At 41.5% G+C, this 23,264-nt stretch overlaps 3 protein-coding genes across 4 annotated transcripts in view; 1 reads left to right on the plus strand and 2 right to left on the minus strand.

The window, feature by feature from the left end:
* On the minus strand, nucleotides 1-10,855 carry LOC138966657 (carbohydrate sulfotransferase 11-like). 2 transcript variants are annotated; one of them, XM_070338955.1, is made up of 7 exons: nucleotides 10,719-10,855; nucleotides 9,010-9,041; nucleotides 8,331-8,511; nucleotides 6,453-6,582; nucleotides 1,636-1,873; nucleotides 891-1,069; nucleotides 1-498 (listed from the first exon to the last, which is right to left on the minus strand). In XM_070338955.1, the coding sequence occupies exons 3-7, from the start codon at nucleotides 8,446-8,448 to the stop codon at nucleotides 69-71; spliced, it is 1,095 nt and encodes a 364-aa protein (XP_070195056.1). In that variant the 5' UTR covers nucleotides 8,449-8,511; nucleotides 9,010-9,041; nucleotides 10,719-10,855; the 3' UTR covers nucleotides 1-68. The 2 variants fall into 2 exon arrangements, with proteins under 2 accessions (XP_070195056.1, XP_070195055.1); XM_070338954.1 differs by lacking the exon at nucleotides 10,719-10,855 and adding an exon at nucleotides 9,719-9,848.
* LOC138966655 (serine/arginine-rich splicing factor 4-like) overlaps nucleotides 10,792-23,264 on the minus strand; it is a 25,158-nt gene continuing 12,685 nt past the window's right edge. Inside the window, exon 5 of the mRNA XM_070338952.1 lies at nucleotides 10,792-10,919. The gene's annotated coding sequence lies outside the window, so the exon portion shown is untranslated. The remainder of the gene's footprint in view (nucleotides 10,920-23,264) is intronic.
* On the plus strand, nucleotides 16,674-18,994 carry LOC138967710 (clumping factor A-like). The gene is made up of 3 exons (XM_070340365.1): nucleotides 16,674-17,020; nucleotides 17,454-18,077; nucleotides 18,127-18,994. Exons 1-3 carry the CDS (start codon nucleotides 16,674-16,676, stop codon nucleotides 18,992-18,994), a joined length of 1,839 nt encoding a protein of 612 aa, XP_070196466.1.

A 23,264-nucleotide genomic window follows, 5' to 3' on the forward strand; every position in this document is an offset into this window, starting at 1 on the left:
GAAAATGACAGCATATATTTGACAAATAAACAAGACCGGTTGAAAATTTGCATCTCTACCTTCTTCATTCAAACAGTCGCAAGGTCAAAAATATCGATGTCGACTCTCACTTTCTGCGAAAAAACTTCTTCGAGAAAGGGGTCATAACCAAACATCTTGAACTCATTATCGAACAGATATCTCACTTTCACTCTGTCTGCCATCGGAACAGTGCTCCACGCCGAAGCGAGCGCCATTTTTCTTTGCAGAACACGTGACCTCGTTACCAAATCTCGCCGAGACAACCTCTCTGATTCGTCAAACTTTCGAGCTTGAACCGCAAAGACGTCGGCGCTTTTTTGAATAGCGTCTGTCAGTAGAATTTCCAATTCGTAGCGTTTGAGTTTGAAAGTTTCCTTCCAAGGGAGAGGGAAGCGCATGCTGAAGATAATTGAACCTCGGATTTGCAGGGCTCGCCACACCCTGAGTAGAAGCCTGTACTTGTCCACACATTTCCCCCTGTATGTGAAGAAAAAAAAGTAGTTATTGACCAATTGTAAAAGTGGAATAAGGGGATGGCTGGGGCGGGTAGTTTAAAACTGAAAACTAGAATCAATTAAAGAGGAATAGAGATACTCTGGTCGACATTACCAAGACCCACTTTCATGAAACTTCACGGAACAGAGAAGATGAGAAAGAGAGCTACCTGGCAAAACTGAATACAGACTGGCAACAGAACAATTATCGATCTCCCCAAGCGATACTAATGAGAATTTAGAATGAGATCGACATTGTCAAAAAATAACTAACTTGATAGAACTTAACATTTGTAACCACATTTATCAGCAGGGGTTCTAACAATAAGGAGGAGATTTAGTGTCACGAAAATCCAATCCAAAAAGTCCCCTTACTTGTCACCGGCGAGTGTGACGTAAGTCTGAAAGACGTAATCCTCGACAATGGCGTGGTCTCGATCTTCCAGACCCTCAAAGTCTGCGGGAACTCTGACGTTGATGGTGTCGAGGATGTAAGCGGCGTCCTCGCTGAACGTCTCCATGTGTCCAATGTAGTCGTAGTTGTAGTGGCACACCTACCAACATCAACATAGTGTTTTTTTCAGTTTCATACACACACACACACACACACACACACACACACACACACACACACACACACACACACACACACACACACACACACACACACACGTTAAAAGTGACGGGCAATTGTGGCCCATACTGGAATGAGACATTAAGTTCATTTAGGTGGTGAAAAACGAAGACTCATTTCAGAAGAACAAAAATGCCAATGATAATAATAAGAAACAACATCAACGAAAACAACTGAGAAAAAACCACCACCAACAACAACAAAACAGAAAAACAAACAAAACCATGTCGCGTAAAGTGATATAAAAAATGAAGTAAATCTGCCGGTGCAGTACTCCACAAAACAATTACTACCGAGTAAAAATCTCGTTAGGAAATTTTTACTCCGAGTACACCTGTCGTACGAGCAAAGAATTCCCCAATGAACCCCAAAAAACTGTATTTTCGTGTTTTTGTGTGCTTTTTTTACATTCAATCAAATATTGACGTAAAGTTTTACCGGATATTTCCGCTTTACGCCAGTTCTGTACAGTTCGCAATGACTTACCTCGCATCTCTGATAGACAGGAGTGAAGATGCCATGGACACGTTTGCCTCTCTCAGCGTTGACGATGACGTAACGAACCAGCTCGGCAAAGGTGACGTCATGTCCGCAGGCCAGGTCGGAAATTGGTGGATCTTCCCGAACAGTGCCGATGATGGGACCGCCCGCTGCTCGCCAAAACTCCTGATTGGGTACCCACAATTTACTGACGTAGGCCGCAAAGATCCGTGAGTAGGGCTCTCTAGTCAGTCGGGAAAACGGAAGGGATAAACATTTTCAGATATGTAAATACATAATATAAATAAATAGACAACTATGATTCTGTTTCTCTATACATCAATTTTTGTAATCGCATTATCTGAATTACACGCGCCTGAATTTGTTTTTCTTCATTTCATTTACTGTATGCACCTACTCACGCCTAGTGCCTACTCATGTCTAGCCCGAATCTTGTTGCTTTTAGTTTTTCACTGGGAGTAAGCGACCCGGATTTCCCAGCAATCGGGTATAACATTTGATATGAAATGAACTTAGATTAATCTGATAACTGTTTTTTTCTTTGTTCCACGGATGAGAAATTTAATGACTAAAAGTTCGAATCGGTTAAGGTTCAATCCCCGGATTGGGAAAGGAATTTACTTCCTAAAATCTATTCTGTATCTACTTTTTTTTTAAAATCCGAACATGCACGCATGCGTACAATAAAGTATGGAAAGCCGTTAGGTTAAAAACAGCTCGCTATATATATCGAGCCTGCTATAAGTTTTAAATTGGCCACAGTAATTACATTTATCCCGCCCGGAGTACATACATTTCGCATTTCCGAGTAGGTAACACTAGTTTCTGTGACTAGCTGTTCCAGAATCTCTTTAAACACTCAACTCACTCCTCTAAGCATCATAATTTCAATTGCTTCGTGCATTTTGTCCACGGCTTACCACCCGACTAAAATGTTAACTCGACCAGGTGTTTGACTTTCAATTTTGTGTGAAATTCCAAGTCCGAGTGTTTGACTCACAAAACCACGTGTTAATGTTTCCTTGCCAGTATAAAATAACCTTTATTTGTTGCGGTCTCCATTTTTACATTTAGTCAAGTTTTGACTAAATGTTTTAACATAGAGGGGGGAATCGAGACGAGGGTCGTGGTGTATGTGTGTGTGTGTGTGTGTGTGTGTCTGTCTGTCTGTCTGTGTGTGTGTAGAGCGATTCAGACTAAACTACTGGGCCGATCTTTATGAAATTTGACATGAGAGTTCCTGGGTATGATATCCCCGGATGTTTTTTTCTTTTTTTCGATAAATACCTTTGATGACGTCATATCCGGATTTTTGTAAAAGTTGAGGCGGCACTGTCACACCCTCATTTTTCCATTAAATTGATTGAAATTTTGGCAAAGCAATCTTCGACGAAGGCCGGGGTTTGGTATTGCATTTCAGCTTGGTGGCTTAAAAACTAATGAGTGAGTTTGGTCATTAAAAATCGGAAACTTGTAGTTAAAATTATTTTTTTATTAAACGATCCAAAAACAATTTCATCTTATTCTTCGTCATTTTCTGATTCCAAAAACATATACATATGTTATATTTGGATTAAAAACAAGCTCTGAAAATAAAAAATATAAAAATTATGATCAAAATTAAATTTCCGAAATCGTTTTAAAAACTATTTCATCTTATTCCTTGTGGGTTCCTAATTCCAAAAACATATAGATATGATATGTTTGGATTAAAAACACGCTCAGAAAGTTAAAACGAAGAGAGGTACAGTAAAGCGTGCTATGAAGCACAGCGCAATCGCTACCGCGCCAAACAGGCTCGTCACTTTCACTGCCTTTTGCACTAGCGGCGGACTACGTTCAGTTTCATTCTGTGAGTTCCACAGCTTGACTAAATATAGTAATTTCGCCTTACGCGACTTGTTTTTTATTGCGGCCGTGATACATATTCATTGCAGATGTAAACAAGTCGCGTAAGGCGAAATTACTACATTTAATCAAGCTGTGGAACTCACAGAATGAAACTGAACGTAGTCCGCCGCTAGTGCAAAAGGCAGTGAAAGTGACGAGCCTGTTTGGCGCGAAAGCGGTTGCGCTGTGTTTCATAGCACGCTTTACTGTACCTCTCTTCGTTTTAACTTTCTGAGCGTGTTTTTAATCCAAACATATCTTATCTATATGTTTTTGGAATCAGGAACCGACAAGGAATAAGATGAAAGTGTTTTTAAATTGATTTGGAAAATTTAATTTTGATCATAATTTTTATATTTTTAATTTTCAGAGCTCGTTTTTAATCCAAATATAACATATTTATATGTTTTTGGAATCAGGAAATGATGAAAAATAAGATGAACGTAAATTTGGATCGTTTTATAATTTTTTTTTTTACAATTTTCAGATTTTTAATGACCAAAGTCATTAATTAATTTTTAAGCCACCAAGCTGAAATGCAATACCGAAGTCCGGCCTTCGTCGAAGATTGCTTGGCCAAAATTTCAATCAATTTGATTGAAAAATGAGGGTGTGACAGTGCCGCCTCAACTTTTACAAAAAGCCGGATATGACGTCATCAAAGGTATTTATCGAAAAAAAGAAAAAAACATCCGGGGATATCATTCCCAGGAACTCTCATGTCAAATTTCATAAAGATCGTTCCAGTAGTTTGGTCTGAATCTCTCTACACACACAGACAGACAGACAGACAGACAGACAGACAGACAGACACACACACACACACACAGACACACACACACACACACACACACACACACACACACACACACACACGCACACACACACACACACACACATACACCACGACCCTCGTCTCGATTCCCCCCTCTACGTTAAAACATTTAATCAAAACTTGACTAAATGTAAAAATGAAATCATCCACTGAGGCCGCGTTAAATCTGCACTTTGAAGCACCTGTTTTAAGCCCAACGGTTATCGATAATTAAGATCCAATGCTCACGACGAAAGAATCGGAGCTTGGAAAACACGAACAAACACATGCGCGAAAAATAAGAATAGGTAGGATTGGAATTACAGTCGAACTCTCCTTGAACATTAAGTAAAGATTAAAAATTGCTTACATTAAAAAAAATATTAAAACAAGTCGCGTAAGGCGAAATTACTACATTTAGTCAAGCTGTGGAACTCACAGAATGAAACTGAACGTAGTCCGCCGCTAGTGCAAAAGGCAGTGAAAGTGACGACGAGCCTGTTTGGCGCGGTAGCGATTGCGCTGTGCTTCATAGAACGCTTTACTGTACCTCTCTTCGTTTTAACTTTCTGAGCGTGTTTTTAATCCAAACATATCATATCTATATGTTTTTGGAATCAGGAACCGACAAGGAATAAGATGAAATAGTTTTTAGATTTCGGAAATTTAATTTTGATCATAATTTTTATATTTTTAATTTTCAGAGCTTGTTTTTAATCCAAATATAACATATGTATATGTTTTTGGAATCAGAAAATGACGAAGAATAAGATGAAATTGTTTTTGGATCGTTTAATAAAAAAATAATTTTAATTACAAGTTTGCGATTTTTAATGACCAAACTCACTCATTAGTTTTTAAGCCACCAAGCTGAAATGCAATACCAAACCCCGGCCTTCGTCGAAGATTGCTTTGCCAAAATTTCAATCAATTTAATGGAAAAATGAGGGTGTGACAGTGCCGCCTCAACTTTTACAAAAATCCGGATATGACGTTATCAAAGGTATTTATCGAAAAAAAGAAAAAAACATCCGGGGATATCATACCCAGGAACTCTCATGTCAAATTTCATAAAGATCGGCCCAGTAGTTTAGTCTGGATCGCTCTACACACACACACAGACAGACAGACACACACACACACACACACACACACACATACACCACGACCATCGTCTCGATTCCCCCCTCTATGTTAAAACATTTAGTCAAAACTTGACTAAATGTAAACAAGTCGCGTAAGGCGAAAATACAATATTTAGTCAAGTAGCTGCCATTTTTCAGCAAGACCGTATGCTCGTAGCATCGTCAGTCCACCGCTCATGGCAAAGGCAGTGAAATTGACAAGAAGAGCGGGGTAGTAGTTGCACGCTTTTCTGTACCTCTCTTTGTTTTAACTTTCTGAGCGTGTTTTTAATCCAAACATATCATATCTATATGTTTTTGGAATCAGGAACCGACAAGGAATAAGATGAAAGTGTTTTTAAATTGATTTGGACAATTTAATTTTGATAATAATTTTTATATATTTAATTTTCAGAGCTTGTTTTTAATCCGAATATAACATATTTATATGTTTTTGGAATCAGCAAATGATGGAGAATAAGATAAACGTAAATTTGGATCGTTTTATAAATTTTTTTTTTTTTTACAATTTTCCGATTTTTAATGACCAAAGTCATTAATTAATTTTTAAGCCACCAAGCTGAAATGCAATACCGAACCCCGGGCTTCGTCGAAGATTACTTGACCAAAATTTCAACCAATTTGGTTGAAAAATGAGGGCGTGACAGTGCCGCCTCAACTTTCACGAAAAGCCGGATATGACGTCATCAAAGACATTTATCAAAAAAATGAAAAAAACGTATGGGGATTTCATACCCAGGAACTCTCATGTCAAATTTCATAAAGATCGGTCCAGTAGTTTAGTCTGAATCGCTCTACACACACACACACACGCACACACGCACACACACACACACGCACATACACCACGACCCTCGTTTCGATTCCCCCTCGATGTTAAAATATTTAGTCAAAACTTGACTAAATATAAAAAGAGAGAAGGGATAGAAGGAAAAATGGAGACCACTGTTGACCTTGCAAAGAGAAACATGACGGCCTTGTCGTAGCCCTCGCTGACGTCACGCACGTGGAACCTGTCCTTCCAGTTGACTGCCTCTCTCAGGTGGTTGGCAGCCGCGATCAGCTTGCGTAGGTACATCGATGCTAATAGAAATGCGGAAAAAGCATCTATACAGGGTTTGTACAGGAAAATCCTCTCAAAATGCACACAAAAAAGTTCACAAACCATTTATTCAACATTGCAAAGCTCTTCAGACGTCACACAAAACAGAAACATATGGTACATAAAAACGGTATTCTCTTATTAAATGACAAATTCATACATGAATATATGCCGTTAGGTTTTGGTTGGTTTTGGGGTTTTAATGTCCCTTCAGCAGATGCTAGCTGCTATTCGAGACCGATGCAGTTATTTTCTTTTTCACTTCACGTGGCAAGTTCTACGTTTCAGACTATTTACATTCAGATCTATCACTGTAAAAGAAGGTTCTAAAAATCAATCATTATCACTTCTGGTACTTCAAATCTTGTAAAAAAAACTTGATCTCTTTGATGCCGTTAGGTAAAAGCATGCAATGATAATAAACAGAGTAAATTTATCAATTTACCTTGATGTATTCCTTCGTTGTATACAAGATTTCACGGCTCTTAAGGCTATGAGAAATAATCCACAAGCACCGTTTAAAGGCAAAAGCCTTCCGTGTAAACGATTCGTCTCACCTTCTCAGATCTGGCCAGGCTTTTACATGGGATCAGACCAGCCCTCCACTTGGTCACATACCTTTTACATGGGATCAGACCAGCCCTCCACTTGGTCACATACCTTTTACATGGGATCAGACCAGCCCTCCACTTGGTCACATACCTTTTACATGGGATCAGACCAGCCCTCCACTTGGTCACATACCTTTTACATGGGATCAGACCAGCCCTCCACTTGGTCACATACCTTTTACATGGGATCAGACCACCCCTCCACTTGGTCACATACCTTTTACATGGGATCAGACCACCCCTCCACTTGGTCACATACCTTTTACATGGGATCAGACCACCCCTCCACTTGGTCACATACCTTTTACATGGGATCAGACCACCCCTCCACTTGGTCACATACCTTTTACATGGGATCAGACCACCCCTCCACTTGGTCACATACCTTTTACATGGGATCAGACCAGCCCTCCACTTGGTCACATACCTTTTACATGGGATCAGACCACCCTTCCACTTGGTCACATACCTTTTACATGGGATCAGACCAGCCCTCCACTTGGTCACATACCTTTTACATGGGATCAGACCAGCCCTCCACTTGGTCACATACCTTTTACATGGGATCAGACCAGCCCTCCACTTGGTCACATACCTTTTACATGGGATCAGACCACCCTTCCACTTGGTCACATACCTTTTACATGGGATCAGACCAGCCCTCCACTTGCATTGGTCACATACCTTTTACATGGGATCAGACCAGCCCTCCACTTGGTCACATACCTTTTACATGGGATCAGACCACCCTTCCACTTGGTCACATACCTTTTACATGGGATCAGACCAGCCCTCCACTTGGTCACATACCTTTTACATGGGATCAGACCAGCCCTCCACTTGGTCACATACCTTTTACATGGGATCAGACCACCCTTCCACTTGGTCACATACCTTTTACATGGGATCAGACCACCCCTCCACTTGGTCACATACCTTTTACATGGGATCAGACCACCCCTCCACTTGGTCACATACCTTTTACATGGGATCAGACCAGCCCTCCACTTGGTCACATAGCAAACACCAACAGCCTGAGCCTTTTTTGTTCAGAATGGGATTAATTTCTGACATTTTTTTTAAACATTAGGGACCATGCCTTTAAAGCAAACACGTACCCACAGCGGGTACGGGACAGTAGAGTACGGTGGGGGAGGTGGCGGTTGGGAATATAAAACGAGAGGCGGCGTCACTGGTGATGATGCTGACGTTGCCATGACGACACACCTCCAGCATGCGACGCCGTCGTTCTTCTAATCTCTCCGCCACTTTCCCTGACGACAACCTCTGTGAGGATATCTGGCGAAAAATGAACACTCGAAATACAACACAAGACGATTGAATTGAAAAGAATAGAATACAATTCAGGACAGGACAATTCAGTACAACACAATTCAGTTCAATGCAATTAAAACACAATCCAATACAATACATGTACAATCTAATCAAATCGAATTCAATCCAATCCAATCCAATCCAATCTAATCCAGTACAATACAATACAATACAATACAATACAATACAATACAATACGATACGATACGATACGATACGATACGATACAATACAATACAATACAATACATTACAATAAATAATCTACATCAGAGAATTTAAGTGAAAGCCAAATAAGTAACCAGCTAAGCAGTCTACCAGTTACATTTATTTGAAACCTAGGAAATAATAAGTCAGCGTTTCACAAGGAGAAATTGGGAACGAGTGATGTTTAAGCTATAAATGTATGTAATCATGCCAATGCAAATTTGTTGATAATACAGAAAATACAAATCATACTCACCTTTGCATAATACGGCTCAGATTTTTTGACACCTGAAAAATACATTTCAAAACAGCACTGAAGGAAACCTAAAAGAAAAATCGAGAAACGGAATTTAGAATTCTGTGTGTGCCTGATAAAAATTCAAGCAAGTTTAACGATCTTTTGGATGTGTGGTGTATGTGGTTTTTGCATGTTGTCCAGCGTTTGCATTCAATTGCAAAGTCGTTGTCATCTACAAAGACCTACGATATATTTTATGAAGCAAAATTATATGGATAAAGGGTCATTTCACGTAAGCGTAAGCGATCATGTGCGCCTGCACAGATCTCTAGGCTTTTACATGGTATAAGAGCATCCTTCTACTTGACATTTATTACATGTGTCCCTGTGAAAGGATGCTCTTCTCAGCTGTAAAGGTCTGGGAAGATCTAAGGTGGTGTACTTCTTCTTCTTCTTCTTCTTCTTCTTCTGCGTTCATGGGCTAAACTCCCACGTTTACTCATGTTTTTGCACGAGTGGATTTGTACGTGTATGGCCGTTTTTACCCCGACATTCAGGCAGCCATACGCCGCTTTCGGGGGAGAGGTGGTGTACATATTTGGTTACACGAGAACTGTACCTATTATGTATGATTGTGTGTAATGTGTAGGGACCTTAAGATGTTTCACGAACAAAAATTATCTTGATTGAACTGAAACGGAATAAAGGGGAGTAAGAATAAACTCACCCTCAACACTTGACTTGTGATGGAAATTCTCCGCACGGAAGAATAACGCTACCAATAAACACAGTCCTAAGAAATACAGCAGCAACCTTTTTCGCTTCAAAATTCTCTGACACATGACACAGATAATCATGATGATCACTCAGTTATAATTTTAAATAGATCCGTTAGATCTTCTGACAGCGTCCAACTCAGTCCACTCACTCAGTAACAGAACTGACGACAAAATAAACTCAATGAAAACACTCTTGCACTCCTAGCATCCTTTGGATATCGTTGTGATAATGCCCTTAAACATTGTCATATTGTACATCTAAAACGTACTCTTTCCTCAGCGATATTGCTCAACTTCAGAAGTAGTTTCTAACCAAATTGAAACTTTCACGAATTGCACAAGTTTTGTGTTATTTCCAAGATGACTACAAGTAGTGTTAAAAGTATCAGACGTCGTCTTGCTGAATAAAATGTGTGTATAAACTATGTTTTTAATGTGGACATGCAACTTCGATCTTTGCAGTGTCAAGGTGCATCTGTGTGGCTTAAAGGTACCTCAATTCACGCGTAAGCCACCTTTAAAATCACCAAAGTTCCGTTTAGTATGTTACGCTATGCTATGCTAACTTAATATTTCTGTCCCCAGAACTAGTGTCTATTTGGGACATGACATGACGTGGTTATATGCTAGGACTAGCTATGTATTTTACATTAAACAAAAACAATCTTCCATTTAGGCACAACTTGCAACCTACAACCCGGTTTCCTCCTGTTCAGGGTGGTATCTTTTTACGAACTAATGTCCTAAATGGCGGCCTATGGCAAGTTAATTTGGGCCAATTTTGTGTTACCATAATGCATAGGAAGCAGCCAAGCTGTCAAATTTGGGTACATATCCAAGTTGGAGGATGTGCTTATCCCATGCAAAATCATGGGCAAATCTGGCGAAAAATGAACACTTAAAATACAACACAAGACGAAAAGAATAGAACACAATTCAGGACAGGACTTCTTCTTCTTCTTCAGCGTTCGACGATGGCTGTGTCTAGATTCTTTGGCCCGTGATGTTGACGAAGTGGGCTGTCATTTCCAGGTCCTGAGTGTTGCCCCATAGCTTGGTGTGCAGCGATGTCCCTGTGGGCCAGACATGTTTCCTCTCACTGCAGTGGAGTTGGCAGGTCTGCAGGAAGTAGTCCGGTGTCTGTCAGGACTGGACAATTCAGTACAACACAATTCAGTTCAATGTGATAGATCGTTTACACGAATAGACAGGCACTTGTACTTTTGGGCTTTTACATAGAATAACAGTGTCTTTCCACTTAAATGCGCACCAGACGTCAACAGACTGGTTGCTGCTTCCTGTGACAAGTTTTATTTTTTTATATGCTAAAATGATTTTTGAATATGTTAACTGGGTCAGGGCGTTAGCAATTTTCTCCCCCCTTTCCTAACCTAGGTGGTGGGTTCAAGTGCTAGTCTTTCGGATGAGACGAAAAACCGAGGTCCCTTCGTGTACACTACATTGGGGTGTGCACGTTAAAGATCCCACGATTGACAAAAGGGTCTTTCCTGGCAAAATTGTATAGGCATAGATAAAAATGTCCACCAAAATACCCGTGTGACTTGGAATAATAGGCCGTGAAAAGTAGGATATGCACCGAAATGGCTGCGATCTGCTGGCCGATGTAAATGCGTGATGTATTGTGTAAAAAAAATCCATCTCACACGGCATAAATAAATCCCTGCGCCTTGAATATGTGCGCGATATAAATTGCATAAAATTAAAATAAAAAATAAATAAATAAATAAATCCTTGCGCTTAGAACTGTACCCACGGAATACGCGCGATATAAGCCTCATATTGATTGATTGACTAATGTGTCGGTTACAAAATGAATTCAAGTTCCCGGGCTGTTACATGACGGCTAGCATGGTTTCGGTAGCATATGCATGCCACCCCCCCCCACCACACACACACACACAAAATGTTTGTTTTTTAAAGTCCAAAGGTTAGGAAATATTTTTTCCTTCGGGAAAGAAAGTACCTTTAAAACACAGTATCTCAAACGCACATGCGGTGTCTATTTTACGAGGGCTAACCATTTTCACTGTGCAAAGTTGAGTCAGTTATGGTTGATATCGAATGAGTCAATATGTCACTCAAATCCCATAGCTCAAGCACAACCCTGATGTGAAATTGAGTCAGTTATGGTAAATATCGACATTGGAACGCAATAAACGAATAAACACATTTTTTTTAGATTGTTCCACACACGGCTAAAAGTAATGTGAAAACAAGAGGCGAAGCCTTCAAGGCTCACGTAAGAAATCGACAAACAGTAACACAAACTCAATCACTCTGTCACACATACACACATACACACACACACACACACAGTAAGCATAGGTGACACTGTGCAAGAAAGCGAGACACTAGATCTAGATATGTCTGTCTGCATGTAGCACCTACTTACACTAGTTACAGGGACACGACTGCCAACTAGTCTCGGCCCGCTCAAAATAACAATGACCGAGACTTTCAGTAATTCCTTCGCGTGACGTCTAACCCTCTTACGTCATAATGTGACGTCTTAAAATGACGAAATGTTAAAGTTTCTACCACAGACATACACACGCACGCACACACGCACGCACAGACAGACAAAGTTACGATCGCATAGGCTACACTTACGTGAGCCAATAAGTCAGTAATGGTAGACAAAAACGTAAGGAGTAAATACGTCATTTTCTGATCTCATCACACAAGCAACAAGTGACGTAAAGAAGAGTCAGTCATGTTGAACATCGATATTTTGCCAGCAGTAAACACGAACTGTATGAACTAAATACTAAATATGTGATCACACAAGCAAAATGTGGTATGAAGATGAATCAGTTCTGTTAAATATTGAACGTCTGAGCATTATGAATGAAAACACTATGAATTGCATGAAGAGTAAATGTCATTTTCCAGTCTAATCATACAAGCAATAGGTGACGTAGAAAATAGTCTGTTATATTCAATATCGATCTTTTGCAAGCTCGAACTCAGAGCACACACGTCATTCTCCGATAACCACACTTGTATCCAATAAGTGAGAGACGAGTCTAATTATATGTTGAATATCGATATTCTGTCGCATGCCAGCAATGAACTTGAACTCTATAAACTAAAACACACACACACGTCCTTCTCCGATCTCATTATACGCAAGCAAACAGGGGCATGAAGAAGTGTCTCTTCTGTTGAATATCAATCTTTTGCCAACAATGCACTAGAACTGGTTAAACTAAAAAAGTACACGTATACATTCTTCTCCGGTATTATTACACAAGCAATAAGTGATAGTTTCGCAATCGTGAATCTATAAACAATGCGTAAATACGTCGTTTTCCTATCTCATCAGGCATGCCAACAAAAAATAAATACGTCGTTATTCTATCTCATCCGACATTCACACGCACACATTTAAAAAAAAAGAAGCTCGTTATGGAAAAAAAACAATGCTAAAAAGTAAATAGTTACAAGCTCAAAGCGATAGTTTTGTATGATAAGTAATGTTTAACGCCCTCACGGAAAAACCATTTGGGGCATGTTCCCGGGTTTGACCCCGACTTTAGATGGGGGAAAAAAGGGGGGAAAAAAGAAGAAAAAAAGAAAGAAAAAAAGAAGAAATGGGCCACCGCAAGGGTGGGATGGTTGTCGCGCTCTAGCTCCCGGTTAACGAGGCACCCGAGCCGGAGGTGGTTTCAAGGAGAGTCATGGAGTTAGTTTGGAGATCCAGCTGGATCATTATGTGTCAGTGCTGGCAGTCAGCGCTGCCGTATTAGTTTTGTAACACTCTGCTCAGAAGATATAGGCATCCCGTCCCGTGGATACACTCATGTCAGCATGCTTCTATTCCTCTTCTTCGTTCTTGGGCTGAAACTCCCAAGGAATCGAGTTTTCCCCGCCATTTAGGCAGCCATACGCCGCTTTCGGGGGATGCATGCTTGGTATTATTGTGTTTCTATAACCCACCGAACTCTGACGTGGATTACATAATCTTTTCCGTACGTATTTGTTCTTGTGGTTGCGTGAACAAACGAAGGATGAAAAGGCACTAGCAGGTCTGCACATCAGTTGACCTGGGAGATCAGAAAATTCTCTACCCTTAACCCACCAGGCGCGGCGGGGATCGAAACCTAGACCTTCCGCTTGGGAGACGGCGTCTTATTCACTAGGCCATTACGCCCGTCGTCAGCCTGCTTAATTACGTAATAACTTGAGCACACACACACACACACACACACACACACACACACACACATACGTACACACACACACACACACGTACATACACACACACACACACACACACAAACACACACACACACGCACACACACACACGCACACACGCACACACACACACACACCACACACACACACACTTCTCAGAATACAGAAACGCTATTATGTTTTTGAAATGAAAGGATGTTCGTCTTCCATTTGAAAGGCTAGACAGATTTGCGGCGGATCGTGATCGATGATTAAATGTTTTGGAAATTTAGATTAAAAAAAACACTATCATACTTCACGGGGATATTGCCCGCATATGTATTAAAATTGACACCTTGATGAAACGTTGAAATAAAACAAAGGATTTAATTTGTTATGTTCGTTTTATGATTTGCTGCCACGTGTATGCTGAAAGTCTTCAGCAAACAAAGAAATTAAGAAACAAAGACACAAAGAAGGAAGGAATGAAAGAAAGAAGGAAAGAACAAGTCGCGCAAGGCGAAAATACAACATTTAGTCAAGTAGCTGTCGAACTCACAGAATGAAACTGAACGCAATGCAACGCAGCAAGACCGTATACTCGTAGCATCGTCAGACCACCGCTCACGGCAAAGGCAGTGAAATTGACAAGAAGAGCGGGGTAGTAGTTGCGCTGAGAAGGATAGCACGCTTTTCTGTACCTCTCTTCGTTTTAACTTTCTGAGCGTGTTTTTAATCCAAACATATCATATCTATATGTTTTTGGAATCAGGAACCAACAAGGAATAAGATGAAAGTGTTTTTAAATTGATTTGGAAAATTTAATTTTGGAAATAATTTTTATATATTTAATTTTCAGAGCTTGTTTTTAATCCAAATATAACATATTTATATGTTTTTGGAATCAGAAAATGATGGAGAATAAGATGAACGTAAATTTGGATCGTTTTATAAAAAAATTTTTTTTTTTACAATTTTCAGATTTTTAAAGACCAAAGTCATTAATTAATTTTTAAGCCACCAAGCTGAAATGCAATACCGAAGTCCGGGCTTCGTCGAACATTACTTGACCAAAATTTCAACCAATTTGGTTGAAAAATGAGGGCGTGACAGTGCCGCCTCAACTTTCACGAAAAGCCGGATATGACGTCATCAAAGACATTTATCAAAAAAATGAAACAAACGTATGGGGATATCATACCCAGGAACTCTCATGTAAAATTTCATAAAGATCGGTCCAGTAGTTTAGTCTGCATCGCTCTACACACACACACACACACACACACACACACACACACACACACACACACACACACACACACATACACCACACCCTCGTCTCGATTCCCCCCTCTACGTTAAAACATTTAGTCAAAACTTGACTAAATGTAAAAACAAGTCGCGTAAGGCGAAAATACAACATTTAGTCAAGTAGCTGTCGAACTCACAGAATGAAACTGAACGCAATGCAAGTTTTCAGCAAGACCGTATACTCGTAGCATCGTCAGTCCACCGCTCATGGCGAAGGCAGTGAAATTGACAACAAGAAGAGCGGGGTATTCGTTGCGCTGAGAAGGATAGCACGCTTTTCTGTACCTCTTCGTTTTAACTTTCCGAGCGTGTTTTTAATCCAAACATATCATATCTATATGTTTTTGGAATCAGGAACCGACAAGGAATAAGATGAAAGTGTTTTTAAATTGATTTGGAGAAAAACAATTGATAATAATTTTTATATTTTTAATTTTCAGAGCTTGTTTTTAATCCAAATATAACATATGTATATGTTTTTGGAATCAGAAAATGATGGAGAATAAGATGAACGTAATTAGCCAGAAAAGCAGCGCCAGCCGGGACCTCAAGCTGGCCCGCCGTCTCATTGCCGTGGCCATGTCGGACTTTCTCTGCTGGTTTCCCATCGGCCTGCTGACCGCCACAGGCACGCCAGTGTCCGGCAAGGTCAACGTGGCCATCGCCATCTTTGTGCTGCCGCTCAACTCTGCCATCAACCCCTTCCTGTACACCTTCAACATGCTGATGGAACGCATTCAGGACAAACGTGAGGACCGCCTGAGGCGCTATACCTGCTTGCTAGGAGGCAAGCGGAGGCAAAGGAGCGCCTTGGACAGGTCAGAAACAACAAAATCCTATTTCGGCTTCGTGTTTTAGAAAAAATCCAATGCTGATAGCATGGTTGATATGTTCCAAAATCAAGGATTGAAATCTAAGACACAAAAATAAATAGAGAAAAAAGAACAAATTCAGTGACTGCCGATGAGAAACACAGTCATGTACGAAATTCTTACTCGCCATAACAAAAACAACACAGATGTCAATGTTTTGCCTTTGAATGCATTTGACAGGCCACACACGTAATACAGAAAAGTAAATCGGAAACAGTTTAGTTACTGGAACCAGGGACCTAATATAGGTCTATGCTGGAACGTTCCATCAACTCACCTTTCTTGTTCTTCATTTTTTTTGCGCTTCACAAATGTTTAATTGTCAGGGGACACAGAAACATCGAGAAAGGATGACAAAGAACAGGACACAGAAAAAGGGGACGTGTGTGTGTGTTGTTTTGGTTTAACCTATTGGTCATGCAGTAGGCTTTTATTTTCTGTTCAAGGCTAGGATCAACGTCAGGCGGCTGCACGCTTCACAGCACAACACGGAAGAGGGAGCGGGGACTGACATAGCGGAAAATGAGGGAGAACCTAGAGGTGGAGTCGTCCACGGAGCAAGTCGCTGAAACAACCATTGAGCATGTCATTGAAACATCTTTGCCGCAGAACACTGAATCATCTTTGGAGCAAGGCACTGAAACGCCTTTGAAGCAAGGCACTGAAACGCCTTTGAAGCCAGACACCGACACATTTTTGGAGCAAGACACTGACACACCTTTGGAGCAAGACACTGACACACCTCTGGAGCAAGACACTGACACACCTCTGGAGCAAGACACTAACACACCTCTGGAGCAAGACACTGACACACCTCTGGAGCAAGACACTGACACACCTCTGGAGCAAGACACTGACACACCTCTGGAGCAAGACACTGACACACCTCTGGAGCAAGACACTGACACACCTCTGGAGCAAGACACTGACACACCTCTGGAGCAAGACACTGACACACCGTTGGAGCAAGACACTGACACACCTCTGGAGCAAGACATTGACACACCTCTGGAGCAAGACACTGACACACCTCTGGAGCAAGACACTAACACACCTCTGGAGCAAGACACTGACACACCTCTGGAGCAAGACACTGACACACCTCTGGAGCAAGACACTGACACACCTTTGGAGCAAGACACTGACACAACTCTGGAGCAAGACACTGACACACCTCTGGAGCAAGACACTGACACACCTCTGGAGCAAGACACTGACACACTTTTGGAACAAGACACTGACACACCTTTGGAGCAAGACACTGACACACCTTTGGAGCAAGACACTGACACATCTTTGGAGCAAGACACTGACACATTTTTTGGGGAAAGACACTGACACACCTTTGGAACAAGACACTGACACACTTTTGGAGCAAGACACTGACACACCTCTGGAGCAAGACACTGACACACCTCTGGAGCAAGACACTGACACACCTCTGGAGCAAGACACTGACACACCTTTGGAGCAAGACACTAACATACCTCTGGAGCAAGACATTAACATACCTCTGGAGCAAGACACTGACACACCTCTGGAGCAAGACACTGACACACCTCTGGAGCAAGACACTGACACACCTCTGGAGCAAGACACTGACACACCGTTGGAGCAAGACACTGACACACCTCTGGAGCAAGACATTGACACACCTCTGGAGCAAGACACTGACACACCTCTGGAGCAAGACACTAACACACCTCTGGAGCAAGACACTGACACACCTCTGGAGCAAGACACTGACACACCTCTGGAGCAAGACACTGACACACCTCTGGAGCAAGACACTGACACACCTTTGGAGCAAGACACTGACACAACTCTGGAGAAAGACAATGACACACCTCTGGAGCAAGACACTGAAACACCTCTGGAGCAAGACACTGACACACTTTTGGAACAAGACACTGACACACCTTTGGAGCAAGACACTGACACACCTTTGGAGCAAGACACTGACACACCTTTGAAGCAAGACACTGACACACTTTTGGGGGAAAGACACTGACACACCTTTGGAGCAAGACACTGACACACTTTTGGAGCAAGACACTGACACACCTCTGGAGCAAGACACTGACACACCTCTGGAGCAAGACACGGACACACCTCTGGAGCAAGACACTGACACACCTCTGGAGCAAGACACTGAAACACCTCTGGAGCAAGACACTGACACACCTTTGGAGCAAGACACTGACACACCTTTGGAGCAAGACACTGACACACCTTTGGAGCAAGACACTGACACACTTTTGGAGCAAGACACTGCCACACCTTTGGAGCAAGACACTGACACACTTTTGGAGCAAGACACTGACACACCTTTGGAACAAGACACTGACACACTTTTGGAGCAAGACACTGACATACCTTTGGAGCAAGACACTGACACACCTTTGGAGCAAGACACTGACACACTTTTGGAGCAAGACACTGACACATCTTTGAAGCAAGACACTGACACACTTTTAGAGCAAGACACTGACACAACTTTGAAGCAAGACACTGACACACTTTTGGAGCAAGACACTGACACACCTTTGAAGCAAGACACTGACACACCTTTGGAGCAAGACACTGACACACCTTTGGAGCAAGACACTGACACACCTTTGAAGACAGGCACTGACATACCTTTGAAGCAAGGCACTGACACATCTTTAAAGTATGGAGCTGACACACCTTTGAGGCAAGACACTGACACACCTTTGAAGACAGGCACTGACATACCTTTGAAGCAAGGCACTGACACACCTTTGAGGCAAGACACTGACACATCTTTGAAGACAGGCACTGACATACCTTTGAAGCAAGGCACTGACACATCTTTGAAGTAAGACACTGACACACCTTTCATGCACGTAAGACAATGTCACACCTTTGGAGCAAGACACTGACACACCTTTGGAGCAAGACTCTGACACACTTTTGAAGTAAGACACTGACACACTTTTGAAACAAGACGCTGACACACCTTTGAGGCAAGACACTGACACACCTTTGAAGTAAGACACTGACACACCTTTCAAGTAAGACAATGTCACACCTTTGGAGCAAGACATTGACACACCTTTGGAGCAAGACACTGACCCACCTTTGAAGCAAGATGCTGACACGCCTTTGGAGCAAGACACTGACACACCATTGAAGCAGCACGCTGACACACATTTGAAACAAGACACTGACACACCTCTGGGACAAGGCACTAAAATACCGTTTGAGGAAAACAGTGACCTTTAAAGCAAGGCACTGTCACACCTATGAAGGAAGACACTGAAACACCTTTAAAGCAAGGCACTGTCACATCTATGAAGGAAGACACTGAAACACCTTTAAAGCAAGGCACTGTCACACCTATGAAGGAAGACAATGAAACACCTTTAAAACAAGGCACTGTCACACCTATGAAGGAAGACACTGAAACACCTTTAAAGCAAGGCACTGTCACACCTATGAAGGAAGACACTGAAACACCTTTAAAGCAAGGCACTGTCACAAAAAAAATATCTTTAAAGCAAGGCACTGTCACACCTATGAAGGAAGACACTGAAACACCTTTAAAGCAAGGCACTGTCACAAAAAAAATATCTTTAAAGCAAGGCACTGTCACACCTATGAAGGAAGACACTGACCCACCTTTAAAGCAAGGCACTGTCACACCTATGAAGGAAGACACTGAAACACCTTTAAAGCAAGGCACTGTCACACCTATGAAGGAAGACACTGAAACACCTTTAAAGCAAGGCACTGAAACTGTTTTCGAGCAAGGCACTGACACAGTTTTGGAGCAAGACACTGAAATACCTTTGAAGCAAGACACTGACACAACTTTGGAGCAAGACACAGTGAAGTAAGGCACTGACATAACTTTGAAGCAAGGTACTGACATACCTTTAAAGCAAGGCACTGACATACCTTTGAAGCAAGGCACCGACACATCTTTGAAGGAGCTGACACACCTTTAGAGCAAAACACTGACACACCTTGCGAACAAGTCACTGACACATCTTTAAAGCAAGACACTGACACACCTTTGGAGCAAGGCACTGACATACCTTTAAAGCAAGGCACTGACATACCTTTGAAGCAAGGCACTGACACATCTTTGAAGTAAGGAGCTGACACACCTTTAAAGCAAGGCACTGACATACCTTTGAAGCAAGGCACTGACACATCTTTGAAGGAGCTGACACACCTTTAGAGCAAGACACTGTCACACCTTGCGAACAAGTCACTGACACACTGTTAAAGCAAGACACTAACACACCTTTCAAGCAAGACACTGACACACATTTGAAGCAAGACACTGACACACATTTGAAGCAAGACACTGACACACCTTTGGAGCAAGACACTGACACACCTTTGGAGCAAGACACTGACACACCTGTGAAGTAAGGCACTGACACACCTTTCGAGCAAGACACTGACACACCTTTGAAGCAAGACGCTGACAAACCTTTGGAGCAAGACACTGACACACCTGTGAAGTAAGACACCGACACACCTTTGGAGCAAGACACCGACACACCTTTGGAGCAAGACACTGACACACCTTTGGAGCAAGACACCGACACACCTTTGAAGCAAGACGCTGACACGCCTTTGAAGCAGCACGTTGACACACATTTGAAGCAAGGCACTAACACACTTTTGTTTTGTTGTAGACATATTTATTGTTTTCTGTACTCTCAAATTGAACTCCACGGAACTGTATTTTATTGCAGTGTATTTAATTACAGTGTTGTGCATTGTAGTGTGCTGTTTCAGTGTGTATTGTATTGTAGTGTAGTGTAATGTAGTACCTGGGTGTGATGTGGTGTGGTGTGGTGTAGTGTGATGTGGTGTAGTGTATGAGAATAAGAATAATAAGAATACTTTATTATCTCATAGAGAAATTCAGGCGTGGTACATAACAATAATACAAACAGGACATTGTTTTACATAAGACATATAGCACTATATAACAGGGCAGGTTATAAACACACCTCCCACATACCTCTCTGGCCATTCCTTGCATTGTGCTTACGCATTCAGTCATGAACACATCCATGTCTCACTTACACATCGCACACATGGACATTTTTATACTACGCTCAACTTACCCATTCACACATGGACATTCGACCACGCTCCACTTACACATTCTTATACGCTCCACTTACACATTCACACATGGGCATTCTTATATGACGGTTTTTCGATTTTGAGGCAAAAACGTGTCTTTGAACTTCAAAAAAATTCAGTTTGATGTGGTGTAGTGTAGTGGGGTGTGGTGTAGCGTAGTGTGGTGTGGTGTGGTATGGTGTAGTGAAGTGACTCGGGTGTAGTGTTCTGCAGTGTGATGTGGTGTAGTGTTGTGCGGTGTGGTGTAGTGTATTGTGGTGAGGTGTAGTGTAGTGTAATTTGGTGTAGTGTAGTGTGATGTAGTGTAGTGTGGTGAGGTGTAGTGTAGTGCGGTGTGGTGTAGTGTAGTGTTTTGTATTGTAGTGCAGTGTGATGAGTTGTAATGTGGTTTTAAGGTTTCAAGGTTTTATTCGGCTTTAGGCCCATAGGGGGTTTAAGAAAACAAAAATACACAACTTAGTCACACGCACAATGAGAGTGCACCCGTGTAGTGAGGTGGAGTGAGATGTGGTCTAGTGTAGTGTGGTGTGGTGAGGTGTAGTGTAGTTCGGTGTGGTGTAGTGTAGTGTAGTGGGGTGTAATGTGGTGTAGTGTAGTGTAGTGTGGCGAGGTGTAGCAGGGACCTATATTAGACTAATATAGGTCTATGGGTGCAGTATAGTGGGCTGCGATGTTATGTAGTGTAGTGTAGTGTGATGTGGTGTAGTGTAGTGGGCTGCAGTGTTATGTAGTGTAGTGTAGTGTGGTGCGGTGTAATGTAGTGGGGTGTGATGTGGTGTAGTGCAGTGTAGTGAGGTGAGGTGTGGTGTAGTGTTGTGTGATAGTAGTGTGTGTTGTGTAGTGTAGTGTAGAGTAGTTGTGTGGTAGTGTAGCGTATTGCTGTGCAGTATAGTGTATTGGGGACTACTACGACATAATTATTGTATCGCACGTTTAAAGCATCATCTCAGTTTTGTCTACAGCTGTTCCACATTGTACAGTAGTTTTGTTGTGTGTTGTAATGCAGATACAAAACAAAATTGTCGAACAAAAGTTGCTCAGTTCTGTAAGAAGACTAAGGAGCAAATAAAGACGAAAGACAGGCACACTCGTTCCTCTTGTCTGTTCACCAATTCTTGTTCTTCTCCCGAACTGAGCCGAGGGATCATGTGTTAACACAAAGAAGTTCACCGACATATAAAATACAGAATTAAAAGGACGATAAGGCCAAAAAAAAAAATAGGTCTGTTTACGGTAACATAGGCCCAAAAAATAGGGTCGGTAGGTCGGGATTGTTTTTTTTTTTTTTTTTTTTTTTTTCCCAAAAAAACATATTTTTACGTTATTTTGCAAAAAAAAACCAAGATTTTTTTTTTTTTTTTTCCCCAAATGCCAAAAAAAAGTCTAGGGTCGCGCGAAAAAACTAGGGTCGGTCGGGTTACCGTAAACAGACCTATTTTTTTTTTTGGCCTAAACTACTTCATAAGGGGGGTCTTAAAAGTGTTTTTTTGCTGTACTTCAAATACAACTTTACAAAAATACATGTGCCCTGATTCATACGAGGTAAAACTAAGCGGCAAGATTCAGGAATTTGACGCGATATCCTCGTTAAAGCATCGTTGAGAAACCGGCAGCTGAAATGTATCCTCAGCGGATTATGACTTTATTCAGTTATTCTGCACAAAAAAAACACCAGAAATGCTGCAGAAAAAAACGATGCTTTGGCGGATGATGACATTATTCAGAAATGCTGCAGAAAAAAAACGGTTTTCGTTTTTTCTGCAGAATAACTTAATAAAGCCATAATCCGCTGAGGATACAAAAATGTACCTTTCTTCAGGTCTTATCTGGTCATCCACCTCATATCTGCCCAGGCCTTTACGTGGGATAAGAGCATCTCTCCGCTTAGACACATACTAAAAATCAACAGCCAGTGGTTGCAATCAATAACAAGTACTAAAACTCAAGCTTCATAAACTATAAAATCAAAATAAATAAGTC

The sequence above is a fragment of the Littorina saxatilis genome, linkage group LG5, assembly GCF_037325665.1.
Source record: "Littorina saxatilis isolate snail1 linkage group LG5, US_GU_Lsax_2.0, whole genome shotgun sequence".
Lineage (NCBI taxonomy): Eukaryota > Metazoa > Mollusca > Gastropoda > Littorinimorpha > Littorinidae > Littorina > Littorina saxatilis.